Genomic DNA, 16,145 nt, shown 5'->3' on the forward strand with positions numbered 1-16,145 from the left:
CTGAGGCCCAGAGAAGAGACTGTTGCTCCTTGTCTCCTGGCTCTGATGGAGGGCTTTTGTATAGAGAGGAGAGGAGGGAAACATTTGAGGGTGTTTCCCCACCCCCAGTCTCTTATGATAGAGGGGATCGGTGAGACCTTTCTAGGCAAATCAATATTTGCTAATATAGGACACTTTCCCTGTTTTCTTCTTAGATTCTGTAGCAGTCTCTCTCTCTCTCCTCTCTCTCTCTCTCTGTTTCTCTCTCTCTCTCTGTCTCTCTCTCTCCCCCTCCCTCCTTCTCTCTCTCTCTCTCTTTCTTTCTTTCTCTCTCTCTGTCTCTCTCTCCCCCCTCCCTCCTTCTCTCTCTCTCTTTTTCTCTCTCTCTTTCTTTCTGTCTCTTTCTCTCTCTCTCTCTCTTTCTCTCTCTCTCTCTCTCTCTCTCTCTCTCTCTCTCTCTCTCCCCCCTCCCTCCTTCTCTCTCTCTTTCTTTCTCTCTCTTTCATTTCCCTCTCTCTCTTCCCAATGCTTTCTCCATCTCATTGTTTCTATTTCTTCCTCCCTCACTCCGTTTCTTTTCTGTGACCCTCTCTCTCCTTCTCCCTGTGGCCATCTCTCTAGGTAGGAGATACCTCCCCCACCTGCTGTTAGGAGCCTCTGACAGGTGATGGATGAGTCCTGTAAACACACACACACACACACACACACACACTGGACGTTGCTACAGCAGCCAGATGAAGTCCCATCCATCTTCCCTGCCCCCCACCCACCCCAGGTCAGCAGGCAAAGCAGTCTAGCAGCCTGGCCTTCTGGCTCCCTTGACCCTAGGGCTTGGGCTGGAGGGAGACAGGGGTGGTGAGGAGGCTAGTTTTATGTTTTCATTGAAAGTTGATTGAAATTAATTTCCTGCTCTCGAGCCCTTGGGCTGGGGAGGGAATGCAGAGAGAGACAGAGAAAGAGGGGAGGTCCTGCCAGCCATTCTTAAAGGAATCGAGCTCTCTCCATGGAGAGGAGGCTCAGGGAGAGATGGGAGGGAGGCGGCAGAAAGAGAAGCAGAAAATAGACAGGGAGAGATATGGGAAGAGGTAGAGAAACAAAGAGAGGTGGAAGGGAGAGATAAGACCAGAGACAGACACACAAAGAGAGAGACGTTCAGACAAAGAGAAAGAGACAGACGGGGAAGAGAGAGAGAGAGAGAGAGAGAGAGAGAGAGAGAGAGAGAGAGACAGAGAGACAGAGAGAGAGAGAGAGAGAGAGAGAGAGAGAGAGAGAGAGAGAGAGAGGAGGAAGACAGACAAAGAGATGGAGAGAAAAAGAAAGTGGGTGATGGGGAAAGAAAGACAGAAAGAAGAAAGAGGAGAAAGAGAGAGAAAGAGGAGAGAAAGACAGAGACAGAAGAAAGGGTAGTTGCATTTCTTCACTTCACTTCATATTGATTTCTATATTGGGAGGACAGGTAAGAAAAGAGGTCATTGCCGCTATGCCCCTGCCTCCCTCTGCCTCTCTGTGGGCCCTGGCTTGGTCATTTCTCACATTTCTTCAGGAGCACTACTCCCCCCCACCCCTGCCGAGGCTTCTGCAGAGACCCCGCAGGAATTCCTGGCTGGGTGGAGGAAGGGGCACAGGGGACAACAGGCAGAAGCCAGAGCTCAGCAGGGACCCTGATTAAGGGCTGGGAAATTATCACGTTAACACTCACAGCGGGGATCCGTGCTCGGGCCAGAGAAGGACACAGGCCAACAGCTGTGCGCTGCGGGAGGTGGGGGCATGGGGGCAGGGGTGGAGGGGGCTCTCCCCCTCCCATATCTCTCACTCCTGCTACTGCCTCTCTGGGTCTTTAGCCCTCTGTGGCTTCCTGTGTTTCTGCGGCTCACCCCCCATTCCCCAGAGGCTTCTGCCTCCTGGGAGAAGCAAGCAGACGAGCAGATCTGGGGCCCAGCGCCAGGGTTGAACCGCTGAAAGGTTCCTTACAGCTCATCCGGTTCCACGCTCACATGTGAAGGGTTTAGAACCAAGGCTCAGAGACATGACTTTCCCAAGATCCCACGGACACAAAGTGGCCAGATTCTAAGCTTGGTGAAGCTGCCTGTGTTCAGCCATCCTTCCAAAGTGGGCAAGGTGCAAGGAGGAGGACAGATGGACAGACAAGGGGGCTGACAAAAGACAAGCAGATGAGTAGGAGGGAGGGAGGGAAGGCAGATAAAGGAGCAGAAAGAGAATAGAGAAAGATGGAGAGACAGAGACAGAGAGACATAAAGACAGAGAGACAGACAGAGACAGAGACAGGAAAAAAGAGAGAGAGACAGAGAGAAATACAGACAGAGAGAGAGACAGAGAGAAGAAGAGAGAGAGACAGAGACAGAGAAACATAAAGACAGAGAGACAGAGACAGGGAGAGGAAAAGAGAGAGAGAGAGACAGAAACAGAGAGACATAAAGACAGAGAGAGAGACAGAGAGAGGAAGAGAGATAAAGACAGAGAGACAGAGAGAGGAAGAGAGAGAGACAGAGACAGAGACATAAAGACAGAGAGACAGAGACAAAGAGAGGAAGAGAGAGAGAGACAGAGAGACATAAAGACAGAGACAGAGGCAGAGAGGAAGAGAGACATAAAGAGAGAGAGAGACAGGGGGAGGGGGGAAAGGGGAAGGGGAGAGAGAGAGAGAGAGGAGAGAGAGAGAGAGAGAGAGAGAGAGAGAGAGAGGAGAGAGGAAAAGAGGGAGAAGAAGGGGGAGGCACAGAGTCTGAGAGAAAGACGTAGATGAATAGACAGACATGGATAGAGATAGGGACAGATGAAGAGATAGACAGACATGGTTTGAGATAAATGAAGACAGATGGAGAGATAGGGAGACAGAGACAGAGAGCTAGGAGGTACGGAAGCAGTACTGGACAAGTAAACAGGCAGAAAGGTATATAAGACAAAGAAGCAAACAGACAGAGAAGCCGGTGGGCAGGCAGAGAGAAAGAAGGAAGGAAGGACAGCAGCTAAGAGGGACAAACCGGAAGATAAATAGGCAGGCAGCTGGGGAGGCAGAGGCAGCTGGGGAGGCAGAGGCAGGCGATCTGCCTTCCCTCCCAGACTCTTAAAGCTTTGCCTCCCTCCTCCTCTGAAGGGGCTGTCTTGGTTTTCAGTCTGGGAGACTGTCTAGGACCCAGGAGATTCAGTCACCTGCTCCTCTTCCTTCCCTCAGTTCTCACCATATTTCCCAGAGACCCCAAAGTCTTCAAGCTAGAGGGAAGCAACCCATACAGAGGAGGCGTTCCCTCCACAATGTCCCTGACAGGCAGTCTTCTCAGCCTCCACTTGCAGCCTTCTCCTGATGGGGAGCTCAGCACTTCCCATCCGACTCTGAAATAGCTACTAGTCCAAAGTTCTTACTTGTGTTGAGCCAAAGTCGGCTTCTCTGCAGCTGTCACTCACTGCTCCTGCTCTGCCCTCGGGACCCTTGCAGATGGGGGGAGGGGAGAGAGTGCAGTGGGGTTGTCTCTAGGACGAAATCTGATCATTGTCCCTCCATCCTCAAACTCACTCTTCCCTTAGCTTGCCTGCACACACACACACACATACACACACACACACACACACACACACACACACACACACACGAGATGTGCTCTGTCTCTGTTGTCTCCTTCTTTCTTCTCTCTCTCTGTCTCTCTCTCTCCTTCTGTCTCTCTTCTCTCTCTCTCTTCCTCCTTCCCTCCTTCCCTCTCTTTCTCCCTCCCGCCTTCCCTCCTTTTCTCTCTCTCCTCCCTCCCTCTCTCTGTCTCTTCTCTTCTCTCTCTTCTCTTCTCTTCTCTTCTCTCTCTTCTCTTCTCTTCTCTCTCTTCTCTTCTCTTCTCTTCTCTTCTCTCTCTCTCTCTCTCTCTCTCTCTCTCTCTCTCTCTCTCTCTCTCTCCTCTCCTCTCCTCTCCTCTCCCCCATATACATCTACATATGCAAAGGTACATACATGCACAGCTAGAGATGCCCAAATGAACATCCTGGCCATTGCTGGACATCAGGACGGAGAAGGCATTCTAATATCACCCTAAGGGCCCAGAACAGTGACAGCTCCGTCTGTGTCTTACAGGTAGAGAAGAGAGAATCAGACCCAGAATGAAAGCTAAGTGATACAAAGAGAAATCGATGAGGGAAGGGAGAAAGAGAAAGATAGGAGGATTAGGAAAATAGGCCCAGTAAGATAGAGAATGAGACAGACCTCAAAAGAGGGTAAGGCAGGGAGCCAAGAAGGAGAGGGACAAGAAGATGGAGGAAGAAGAGGAAGAGGAGGAGAAGTAACAGGAGAAGGGAAGAGGAGAAAAGGGGGAGGAGGAGGAGGGAAAAAAGGACCAGAAAGAAGAAGAAGAAGAAGAAGAGGAGGAGGAGAAAAGGAGGAAGAAAAAAGGAGGAGGAGGAGGAGGAAGAAGAAGAGGAGGAGGAGGAAGAAACAGAAAGAAGAAGGAGGATGAGGACAGAAGAGGAAGAGGAGAGGAGAGAGGAGAGGAAAGGAGAGAAGAAGAGAGAAGAGAGGACAAGAGAGAAGAGAGAAAAGAATGCTAAGGGAGAGAGCAAGAGACTCGGAGAGGATACAGAAAGACAAGGGCTGAACCTCTTGGGGTGGGGGTGAGGGGGCGGAGGAGCAGGCGGGGACCAGGAGGCCTCTTTTCCCTCTCAGCAGCCCCGGCCCCGGGCCCGCCCCGGCCCTCTGGCTTCAGCTCTGGCCCCTCCGGCAGCCGGCGGACAGTGGGTTAAGGATTGGGTGATGTGGGAACTTCCGGATATGATCACAGAGAGAGAGAGGAGGGAGACAGAGGGAGACAGACACACACACACAGAGGCAGACAGCTGAGCATCCACTCAGCTGCTTACCAGCCCCCACATCAGGGACCCAGGGGCCCAGCCCAGCCCAGCCCCTTGCCAGTGGTCTCCCCACACCAGTCCCTTCCTCTCAGCTTCCCTCCCTCTCTCCCTCCTTCCCTCTCTGATCTTTCTTTCTTTCATTCTTCCTGTCTCTCCTTGAATCTTTCTCTTTCACTGTCTCTTACTGGATTCCCTGAGACTCCAGTTCTGGGGTGCCGTAGGGTGACTGGGGCTCAGGAGAGCCTTTTCTCCCCCACCCTGGGGTCCAGATCCACCCTCCAACTCTCTCCAGCAGCCCGGGATGCCCCTGGGGCCAGGGCACTGACCCCTGGGGGCTGGCCAGGAAACTGTGCTCTGGTGTCCTCATGACAGAACACTACGCCCACCACTGAGCAGAAAGAGGGGGCCCTGGGCTGTGGGGGGAGCCTGGGGGGCAACCCGCGTCCCCACTCGCCCTCCACAGCCCAGCCCCCAGGCCCGGATCTGGCGAGGGACAGACATTGGAGCTGCCTGACGTGGGCCCCAGCTCTGGGGGCCCATGGCACAGAGAGTAAGTATGGATGCATGTCCCCAGTCAGCCAGCACCACCGAGAGCCTCCCCTTCGTTCCTCCCCGTCCAGTCTCCGTTCCCCGGCTCTCCAGCTCCTTGTTCCCGCTCGGATCCCATCTTCCTATCTCCATCCTTCATTCTCTCTATCCCTCTTTTCTTCCAGCTATTCCTAATTTCTGCTTCTCCAACTCTTGCCTATCTACCCCTATCACTCCCTCCTCCATTCCTGTCCCCTATCCCACTGTTCCCCCTTCCCTCTATCCCTCATTCTAATGTTCCCCCATCTCTAGCTTTCTGTCTGTTCCCCCTCTCCTCCCTATCCCTCTCTCTCCCATCCTTGTCTCTCTAGCTCTGTCTTTCATCTGTCCTCTTTCCTTTTTCTCCATCTCACTCCCCACCTCCTATCACCCACTGAAATCTTGCCCCCTTCCCTGTCCTCCCATCTTCCCATCTATCATCCTTCTGACTCACTCTATCCCTCCATCTCCGGCTAATTTCATGCCATATTTATTCCCTAATCCTCCATCCCTGAACACTTTCCCCCCCTCTCTTTTTCCACCCTTCTACCTCCTTCCCCTCCAGATCTGTCTCATATTTCTCTGCCCCCCTCATTTTCTATAGGACCCCTTTTCTCTGTCCCTGCTCCCTCTGCCTCTCCAATTTCATCTCTTCTCCTCCCCTTTGGTCCCCATCCCTCCCTCCCTCCACCCCATTTGCCCAACCCCTCAGGTCTTCTAACTCTCCCCCAGCCCTTTTTTGCTCACGTTATCGTCCCTATGCCCGTTTCTCTCTCCCAGCTCACACCTCTGTGCTCGTTATTTTCTCCCCTATCTCTCCATCTCTCCATGCTCATCATTCTCTTCCCAGTATCTCCATCACCATTTGACTTTGTCCCCATCTTTCTCAACTCTTTTTCTTCACCCTTTTCTTTTTCAGGCTCTGTCCCCTATCCCAATCTCGTCAGTTGACTCAGATCTTTCTATGCTTGCCCTTCCTTTCTCCATCCTTTCCATCTACCCTCTGTCTTCCTGTCTTTTGTCTTACATCTCTATCTTTATCCAAACTTTCTCCACTTTCTGTCCCCTTTCCCAAAGTTTACTCAGTCTTATAACCTTCCCCCTGTTCTCCCATTCATGCCCCATCCTTCTTTCCCTCTAAATGTCTCTCTCCTGTCTCTCCCCAACAATCCCTCTTTCTCTCCATATTTGCCCCCCCATGGCTGTCTCTCCATCTCCCCCACGTATCTATCTCTTGTTCCTCTGAGTCTCCAGTTTTCTCTATATACTCCCTCTGTCCCCCATCTTTCTGCTCCATTCCTTTCTGTTTCAATCCTCTGTCCAAATCTCTTTCTCCAACCTCCTGTTGAATTGTCACTCATACTTCTGTCCCATAAATCCCTCTGTTCCTATCTCCCTCTCATTTCTATTTCTCCACCTCTGCCCCATTGGTCTATTTGTCTCATTTTTTTTGTCACTCATCTGCTTTTCCTCATTTACTTCAATTCTTATCCCTTTATTCCCATTCCTCCTTCCTCATCTTTCTCTCTGTGTCCTAGTCCTATCCTTTAGTCCTACATCCCTCTTGTTCTCCATCACTCCGTTTCTCACTTGTCTTTGATCTGTCCTTTCATTCTTTTAGCCTCCATCTCTCTCTCCCATCCTTCAATCCTCATCTCTCTGTCCCTCTTTGCTCTTCATTTCCATCTCTCTATACCTTCATTTCTCTTTCCCGCCATCTCTATCTCTCTGTTCTTCATCTATTTGTCCATTATTCCTGTCTCTGAGCCTTATGTTCCCATTCCCCTATTCTAATTCCTTTATCACATCCCTCTAATTCTCCATTTTCTGTTCCCCTATTTCTCGTTTTTCTTGCATCCCTCCATCAATCTATTACTTCTAACCCTCATAGTCATCTTTCCTCACTTTTCTCCACCTCTCTGTTCCCCCAGTCCTTCTGGTTTTCCATTGCCATTCCCCATTCTTCTTTTCCTCTAACCTTATTTCCATCCACCTCTCTGGTCTCCATTTCTCCTTTTTATACTCCTATCCCTCTATCCACTTGACCATTAACCATACCATATTCCTCTGGCCCCGTTCCTCTGGTCCCTGTCTATTTATCTTTCTACCTATGGTCCCCATCCTTCTTCAATGGCTGATTGCTGCCCTCCTCTATTAGAACTTCATCTCTGTTTTCATCCTTCTGATCCCTAATTCTCTATCCCATTTCCCCCTATTCTTTTATTCTATAAATCCTCAGCCCTTTCTCCCATTCTTTTCCCCATTTCTTCTCATTTTTCGCTTTCTCTGTATTATCCTTCTGTCTCCTCCTGATGTTCCTCCAAGTTTTAAAATTCTGCCCCCTTTCCCTCCCCCATATGTCTGTACCTCTCTATTCCTCAATTCTCTGGCACAATTTCCCTTGAATGGATTTCTTTCTGTCAGTCTATCTCTCATCCCTCTATCTCCATCCTTCTGTTGTCCTCCACTCAACCTGTATACCTTATCTCCTTGTCCCATCCCTCTTCTATTCCCCATATCACTATCTCTTCATTTTCTCTCCTCTCTCTGCTCCAACTAGAGTGTTCCCTCGCTCTGTCCCCCCTCCCTCTGTACTTTATTTCTCTGTTCCTCAACCCTCTGTCCCCATCCCTTTGTCTCCCATCCCTCTGAACTTACTCCCTCTGTCTCCCATGTCTCGGTCCCAGTTCCCTTCATCCTTCTGACATCCTTCTGTCTTCCCTATTCCTTCCCTCTATCCCCTCGTCTCTGTCCTCTCCTTTCTGTCCTTCTGTCCCATCATCCTTCTGCCTTCATTCTATCTTCTCCTCCCCCGCTCCAGTCCCCATCTCTTTGTTCCATGTTTGTCCCTGATTTTGAAGAGTGTGTGGGGGGAGACAAGTAACAGGAAGAAGACTTCAGGTTGAGCTCTGGAACACCTAGGGGAGGAAGAGAGAAGGGAAGAGCAGAAGGTCAGCTCCCTGAAGGAGATGACTGTCAGTCAGTGTCCTTTCCGAGTCCCCAGGCTTTGCCCCTCTCATCCTGTAAGATGGGAGGGGACAGACACGGTTCTTCAGCTGAATAATTGGGGTGGGAGTGCTGGGGTGAAATAGACTCCTTGAGGTCTCCCGGTGTCAAAGGAAAAGTTTGGAGCAGAGGGGTGTGTGTGTGTGTGTGTGTGTGTGTGTGTGTGTGTGTGTGTGTTTAAGGAGAAAGCATAATATGTCTGTGTGTTTGAGTGTGTCTCCCAGGCCATGTCTCCCCACCAGTACGTGGGGTATCCGTGTTCTGCCAGTAGAGGGGCCTTCGCTCAAGTTGTTTGGGACACACAGTCTACTGAACTGAACTGAACTGAAATGAAGAGGATGGAGAGAAAGTCTTTCTTTTCTCCCTCCCCCTAACCTATGTAATGAGAAAAAAGCACTTCAGACCGCACACACTAGGAAGCACATTCAGAAGCCAGGTGTTTATTCATACACCTGTCTCTGGAGGCTTGCCCATATTGTACTTTCTGTGTGTGTGTGACTCTGTGTGTGTGTGTGTGTGTGTGTGTGTGAGAGAGAGACTCTGTGTGTGTATGTGTGTGTGTGACTCTGTGTGTGTATGTGTGTGTGTGTGTGTGTGTGTGTGTGAGACTCTGTGTGTGTGTGTGGGGGGGGGTTCAGGGGATTCCTGAGCTTGGGGATTCCAAACTCTGCCTGATTGATCCCTCCTGAGCCATCCCCAAGGGATAATGAATCAATCTCTATGAACGCTTTGAAAGGAAGGGGAGGAAGGGCACAGAGACACAACTAGAGGCAGAAAGGAGGGTTAGCTCCACAGAGAGAGACTTAACTTAACAGAGCAGAGGTGGAGATGGGGGAGGGGGGGGAGAGGACCGCCTCTACGCAGAGACACAGCACTAGAGACAGAGACAGCTCCTTACTGATAGAGACAGTGATATGGCCGAGACACAGCAGCAGAGACTGGAGGTGGAAGGGCAGCAGGACAGACCAGAACATCTCAGAGACAGACTGAAGCGGCCGGAGGGACCGGAGCACACCCGGAAGTAGGGACAAAGACAACCAGACCCAGGGCAGACGGAGACCCAGCACCAGAGACAGCGATAGGAAGCGATGGACAAAGCGCAGATACTGAGGCAGCAGCTCACGCAGCACAGAGAGGGAAGGGCTTTGGGGTGGCCAGGGGAAAAGAAGAGAAAGCCGTCCCATGGCTCCCTGCACTCGTCCCCGACGGCTGGGGTACAGGGAGGTACCCGCCGGGTCCCGAGGCGACCCCTCTGATCCTCTGTTTTTATCCCTCCCCTCCCACAGTATGATGATCTGTCTCAGTATCCCGGCGTGGACAGCGCAGGCCTGGCCAACTTCTCGGAAGCCGCGCCCCGGGGGAGCGGGCGGCCCACAGTGCTGCCCCAGGCCTCCTACGGCTCCGCCCCGCCCCCAGGGCCGGCCCGGAGCCGGGCCCGAGGAGGAGACGGACTGAAGAGCGAGAAAGATGAGATCTACGGGTGAGGGAGGCTGTCGGGTCCCTGCCTCGGTGGGTCCCTCGGGGCTCCCCCGTGCAGTCTGTCTGGGGGTCTCCCTCTCGCCGTCCCTCTGCTCTTGCCTCACTCGGGGTCCCCCCCAGCCTGCGCCCCGCCTGTTGAGCCCCCCTCTTCCCGCGCCTTGCAGGCACCCGCTGTTTCCGCTTCTGGCTCTGGTGTTTGAGAAGTGCGAGCTGGCCACGTGCTCCCCGAGGGACGGGGCCGGCCCGGGGCCCGGGGGCAGCCCGGGCTTGGGGGCGGGGGCCGACGTCTGCTCCTCGGACTCCTTCAACGAGGACATCGCCGCCTTCGCCAAGCAGGTGCGGCCCCTCGGGCGGGAGCCGCTGGGCGGGCCTGGGCCGGGCTTGGGGTGGGGACTGAGACGCCCTCGGGCGGGGGGCCGTGAGGCCTCCGTGCCCCCCCCCCTTCTCTCCTGCCATGCTCTCCTCGTTCCGTCTCAGGTCCGCATGGAGAGGCCGCTGTTCTCCTCTAACCCAGAACTGGACAACCTGGTGAGAGCTCAGCACAGCCGCTCGGACCCCAAAGCCCCTCCGGCAGCCCCCCCTCCAATAACCCTGGGGGAGGGGCTGGAAGACAGTCACGGGGCTTCTTCCCCTGCCGCCCCCTCCCCCCCAACCCTGGCTCCAGATCTCCCTCCACAGCCCCCATCTCCGTCTCTGTATGTCTCCATGTCTCTCTCTGGCCCTCCTCCTCCTCCTCGTCTGCCTCTGTCTCTCCGCCTCCTGCCCCCTCTCGCCCTCTCTGCCCCCGTCTCTGTGTCTCTGTGTCTCCCCTCAGATGATCCAGGCCATCCAGGTGCTTCGGTTTCATCTGCTGGAGCTGGAGAAGGTGAGCGCCCGCCCCGCCCCTGCCCCCTCTCAGCCGCTCCCGCCCCCTCTCACCTCTGCTCTGCCCCCTCCTCCATCTGCTCCCGCCCCCTCTCACCTCTGCTCTGCCCCCTCTCCCCCCAGGTACACGACCTGTGCGACAACTTCTGCCATCGCTACATCACCTGCCTCAAGGGGAAGATGCCCATCGACCTGGTCATCGAGGACCGAGACCGAGACGGAGACGAGCCCATCGTGCCCTGCAAGGCCGACCTGGACGACTTCCCGCCCCCCGGCCCCGGCCTGCCCCACCAGGTGCTGCCCCCTCCCCCCCCCAACACAGTGCAGCCACAAGCTCGCCCACAGCCGCACACTCGGGTAACAGCCACATACAAAGCCGCCCACCAGGCGCCCTCCGATAACCGTGGTCGCCCTCCTTCCTCCCGCAGCCGCGTTCAGCCCCAGGGAGCGCGGGAGCTGGTTGGGGAGAGCTGGAGATCCCAGCAAGGACGGGCCAGCGAGCCTGAAGCACCTTGTGTCTTCCTCCGCTTTAGGGGGGACCCCAAGGCTCCAGCCCCCCCTCATTCTCTCCCCTTCAGAACCATTCTTGGGTCCCGGACCACAGTGACAGCGGGTCTGTGCACCTGGGCACGCCAGGTCCATCCAGCGGAGGCCTGGCCTCCCAGAGCGGGGACAACTCCAGCGAGCAGGGTGAGGATGGGCCGCAAGGGCAGGGATGGGGAGTGACCCAGAAAGAGCCGGGGCCCTGGGGGAGCAGGCAGGTTCCAGCTCAGGTGAGCAGCCTTTCTCCCCCCTCAGGAGACGGGCTGGAGACCCGAGCAGCCTCCCCCAGCTCTGGGCCGGAAGACGACGAGCCCGACCACGACCAGAGGCAGAGTAAGAAGCGGGGCATCTTCCCCAAGGTGGCCACCAACATCATGAGGGCCTGGCTCTTCCAGCACCTGGCGGTGAGCCCTGCCCCCAGGGAGGCGCGGGACACAGCCACCAGGCCCACAATGAATCTGGCAAGGGGGCCTCCCATGAGCTCCCCCCCAGGTATTCCTCACGCTTCAGGTGCCCCCCAGGCTTGGCCCGGCCTCAGACCCTTCCCGGAGCCCCCACTCCTCTGGGTTTGGCTCAGGGGAAAGAAAAGCCCTCCATCCCTTCCTCTGGTGGAATCTAAAGATGTCTGGGAGGTCCTGAGCTTGGCCACTGCTCCTCTTTCTCTCTGTGGGGATGACTCCCGGTCCTTCTCCCCCCTCTGTATTGCCCCCAGCACCCCTACCCCTCTGAGGAGCAGAAGAAGCAGCTGGCCCAGGACACCGGTCTCACCATCCTACAGGTCAACAACTGGTGAGGAGCGAGAAAGGGAGGGGGCTGGGGGGCTCCTGAGGGGAGAAAGGGAGGGGGCAGGGGGGCTCCTGAGGGCAGAAAGGGAGGGGCTGAGGGGTTCTTGAAGAAGAGAATGGGAGGGAGCTGGGGGGCTCCTGAGGGGAGAAAAGAGGAAGGGGCTTGAAGGGATCCTGAGGAAGAGGAAGGTGAGGGAACTGGGGGTTCCTGAGGGACAGAAGGGAAGGTACCTAGGGTCTCCCCTTCCCTCTGACTCTCTCTGCCCCCATCCCCCCTCACCTCCTGCCTGCCCACCCAGCTCTTGCCTGGCCCTCCCACTGTCCCCTGGGCTTCCCTAGACCTGGATGTCTGCTTCTCTCACTGATTTCATCGGGTCTCCTTCTCTTTCTCCCATGTTTATTGTCTGTGAATCTTCTCCCACAGGTTCATTAATGCCAGGAGGCGGATTGTGCAGCCCATGATTGACCAGTCCAACAGGGCAGGTGTGTATGTGTGTGTGTGAGTGTGAGTGTGTGTGTCTGTCTGTGTAAAAACAGGACTTGGAGCAGGAGAGGGACCTTAGGGACCATCCAGCTCAGTCTCCTTATTTGACAGAGAGGGAAACCGAGTCCTAGAAGGGGAAGGGAGTGATTGGCGCCAAGCCCACGGCTGCGCCGGGAGCCCCTTCCCCTTCTTCACCTCCCGCTGGTCCTGGGCTGTCACTGCTGGGCTGGAGGCCCGCGCTAAGGAATGGTGTCGTCCCCCCCACAGGCCCCGGCACCGCCTACAGCCCCGAGCACGGCGCAGCCCTGGGGGCCTTTGGGCCAGACCAGAGTCCGGGCCCCGGGCCCCCCATGAGGACCACCGGTAAGCCCTCCCCCCACCCGCTCCTCCCGTTCCCAGACTGCAGAGATCTCCCCACTTCCCCAGCCTCCTTTGGGGGCCCAGGCTTATGAATAATGCATAAGCTTCCTTTGCATGCAGGAGGCCACGCTACCCTGGTCCCACCCACTGTCGCTTCTTAAAGGGCCCACACCTCCTTGATGAGGGGGGCTGGGGGGGCTCCTTCCCGCATCTCTCGTCCCCAGGGTCCATGGGCATGAGCGTGAGCCTGGACAGGCAGTGGCACTACATGTAAGGCACCTGCAGCCTCGCCCACTGATGGTGAGTGCCCCCCCCTCCCGGGTCTCCTTGTATCCCCAGTCCTTGGAGGGAAGGAGGGGAGGAGGCTGGGGGCAGTCTCTGGGTCACTGTCTGGGAGGGTCCAGTGAGAGGGGTGAGCCTGGATTGTCCCCCTCAGCCTCCCCCCCCCCAGGCTGCCTGGCTCCTTCCCTGCCCACCTCTGCTTCTCATTCCCCCCCTCGGTCTCTCCTGGTGCCCTGTCTCTCAGTTTCCCTTTCTGACTCTTTCCCGTCCTGTTTCTCCTTCCCCCTCTCCCTTCTCTCTCTCTGTTTCTCTCTCTCTCTCTCTCTCTCTCTCTCTCTCTCTCTCTCTCTCTCTCTCTCTCTCTCTCTCCCCATGATCTCTTACTGTCTCCCCCTGCTTCTTCTCTTTCTCTGCGCCCGTTCTCTGTGTCCTCGGCTCCTATGCCCGGGATCAGGGAAGACAACAGAACGTGAAGGGAGGAAAAGTCAAAGAAGGGAGATCTGGGACCGCCAAGCTCCTCTCCATCTCCTGACCCTCTGCAAACCCTTCTTTCTCCAAAGCCAGGACTCCTTCTCCATGGACATGGGGGGTCCTGGGAGCCGAGCCCCCCACCCCGGGGCTCCCAGCCAGGGCCCCGCCTGATGCGGGCCGGGCCTGACGCCCTCCCATCTCAACGCCTACCTCCCCGGGCTCTCCGGGCTCCTGGGCTGGGACTCGCTGCACACTGAGCTATCCATCCCTCACTGATGATGATGATACCCTCTCCATCCTGCAGGCCCCTTCCCTGCTTCTCCCCGAGCCCCAGGCCCCCCTCGTGCCCCACTCCGGGGAGCGGGCCCAATGGCGGGGGTGGGGGAACGTCCAGGCCCCTCCTCGGGCCTGGGCCAGAGAGGTCTGGGGCACAGACAGGGCGGGGGTCCGGGGTTCTCCCTGTCTTCCCCCTCTGCCCCTACTCTCTTAGCCTGTCTCTTTCTCAAACTTTTTTTAAAAATGATAAAATCTTAAAAAAAAAAAAAAAAGCCAATCTTCTGTTCAGCCTCTTTCCCTCTTCAGTCTGTCCCTGTGTTTGTCTCTCTGGTAAATAATGGAGAGCAGCCTAAGGGGCGGAGGGGGGTGGTCCCTGGGGAGGGGGATAAGGGGGATGGATGCCTCTGGCCCATGGCTGTATCACCCCCCTCTGTCCCAGAGGCTCTTTCTCCGCCTCAGTACCCGGCCCCTTCTCGAGGTCTCCCTCCCCCCCAAGCAGTGTTTGGCCAGGCCTCCCAAGAACTGAGGGAGAGGCCGGGGAGTCAGGGATGACTGAGAGGCTCCACTGGGTCCGGGAGGCCCAGACCTGGAGGGACGGGGTGGGACGGGGGGGCCCAGGTTAGAGGGTAACAAAGGAAGCTGACCCCCCCTTTCCTTCTTCCCTACCTCCTGCTCCCTGTCTCTTCCCTTCATCGGCTTCTCAGCTGGACCTGGGAACTGGGGTAAAGGGGGGCAGAATGCCAGAGCACAACGTCTCCCCAGGCCATTAATAACCCACCCCTTTATTGGACAGATAAGGAAACTGAGGCTCGGGAGAGACGTTGGCAAATCAGTGGGCCTAGTTCCCAGGCCAGGGCTCTTTCCACCATCCGCCTGCGGGCCCACCCTAGACACTTGGGGTCCCTGAACCAGTGGGGTTTCTCTTAGGAGCAGTTTGGGGTCTTTTCTAGAAAGAGAAACTGAGGCAGATTCAAAAGTTGGGGGTGAGTTAGTGGAATCCTACGCTGTCTCTTAGAGCCTGGTTCATAGAGGAATGAACAAACAGAATGAAAAAATTTCTATTAAGCACCTGCTGTGTGCCAGGAGCCGGACGTGGGGCTAGAGACAGCGACCCGAGTCCCTTCTCTCAAGCTGCTGGCACTGGAAAGGGAGAGGGAGGCCGGGAGGGCAGGGTCCCAGCCCTCAGAGCCCGCTCTCACCCAGAGGCCGGGGTCCAGAGCAAGAGGGGCAGGGGCAGCAAGAGAAGCCCCGACTTCTTGGTGGTGGGCTGGAGTCAGCTAGACAGAGCGGGTTCAGAATGTGTGATTGTGAGTGTGTGTGAGCATGTGATTGTGTGATTGTGTCTGTGATTCTGTGTGTGATGGTGAGTGTGTGTGATTGTGTGATTGTGTCTGTGATTCTGTGTGATTCTGTGTGTGATTGTGAGTGTATGTGTCTATGATTCTGTGCGTGATTGTGTGATCATGTGATTGTGTGATTGTATCTGTGATTCTGTGTGTGATTGTGAGTGTGAGCATGTGATTGTGTCTGTGATTATGTGTGTGATTGTGTGTGTGAGCATGTGATTGTGTGTGTGTCTGTGATTCTGTGTGTGATTGTGTGTGTGTGATTGTGATTGTGTCTGCAATTCTGTGTGTGATTGTGAGTGTGTGTGATTCTGTGTGATTGTCTGTATGTGTGATTCTGTGTGTGACTGTGTATGTTGTGCATATAGACTCTGACCTTTGCACTAATCGCAGGGGCCCCCACGCAGGCTGTATTGGAGCTTTCTCTAGATCTGAGGGCATGGTGGGGAAGGCTCTGGAGCCAGGTCTCTCCTCCACAGGATGCGCCCCTTCTTGCCAGCCATCCACGTCTCTAGTAACATCCTTTTGACTTCTCCCTTCCTCTTTTTCTCCTTTTTCTTTTTTTCTCTATTCCTTTCTTCCTTCTTCCCTCCTTCCCCCTCTCTCTTTTTCTATTTTTCTTTCTTTCCTTTTTTCCTTCCTTCCTTTCTTTTTTCTCTATTTCTTTCTCCCTCCCTCCCTTCCTTTCTTTCTCTCAAACGGGCCTTCATTACACGCGGGATGCAGCCTGTTCCCACTGACCGGGCACCTCTCCAGGCCCTGTGAGGGACCTTGCACTGAGGTCTGTGGAAGCCATAGAACTTCCCATCGTTTTTCACTCTCTGCAGCACCATCTGGGCTTTCCTTGGCAGAGACACT

At 55.2% G+C, this 16,145-nt stretch overlaps 1 protein-coding gene across 5 annotated transcripts; it reads left to right on the forward strand.

Annotated features, from left to right (window-relative positions):
- Nucleotides 1–4,588: 4,588 nt before the first annotated feature.
- MEIS3 (Meis homeobox 3) lies at nucleotides 4,589–14,849 on the forward strand. Of its 5 annotated transcripts, none has more exons than XM_051989280.1 (13): nucleotides 4,591–5,374; nucleotides 9,684–9,877; nucleotides 10,041–10,212; nucleotides 10,354–10,404; nucleotides 10,691–10,741; nucleotides 10,864–11,034; nucleotides 11,319–11,430; nucleotides 11,539–11,687; nucleotides 11,996–12,072; nucleotides 12,493–12,551; nucleotides 12,820–12,915; nucleotides 13,137–13,212; nucleotides 13,759–14,849. In XM_051989280.1, the coding sequence occupies exons 1-12, from the start codon at nucleotides 5,363–5,365 to the stop codon at nucleotides 13,184–13,186; spliced, it is 1,194 nt and encodes a 397-aa protein (XP_051845240.1). In that variant the 5' UTR covers nucleotides 4,591–5,362; the 3' UTR covers nucleotides 13,187–13,212; nucleotides 13,759–14,849. The 5 variants fall into 5 exon arrangements, with proteins under 5 accessions (XP_051845241.1, XP_051845236.1, XP_051845240.1 ...); XM_051989279.1 differs by having other exon boundaries at nucleotides 4,592–5,374; nucleotides 13,755–14,271; XM_051989277.1 differs by having other exon boundaries at nucleotides 4,592–5,374; nucleotides 13,649–14,269.
- Nucleotides 14,850–16,145: the final 1,296 nt, after the last annotated feature.

Source organism: Antechinus flavipes, chromosome 3 (assembly GCF_016432865.1).
Source record: "Antechinus flavipes isolate AdamAnt ecotype Samford, QLD, Australia chromosome 3, AdamAnt_v2, whole genome shotgun sequence".
NCBI classification, from domain to species: Eukaryota; Metazoa; Chordata; class Mammalia; order Dasyuromorphia; family Dasyuridae; genus Antechinus; species Antechinus flavipes.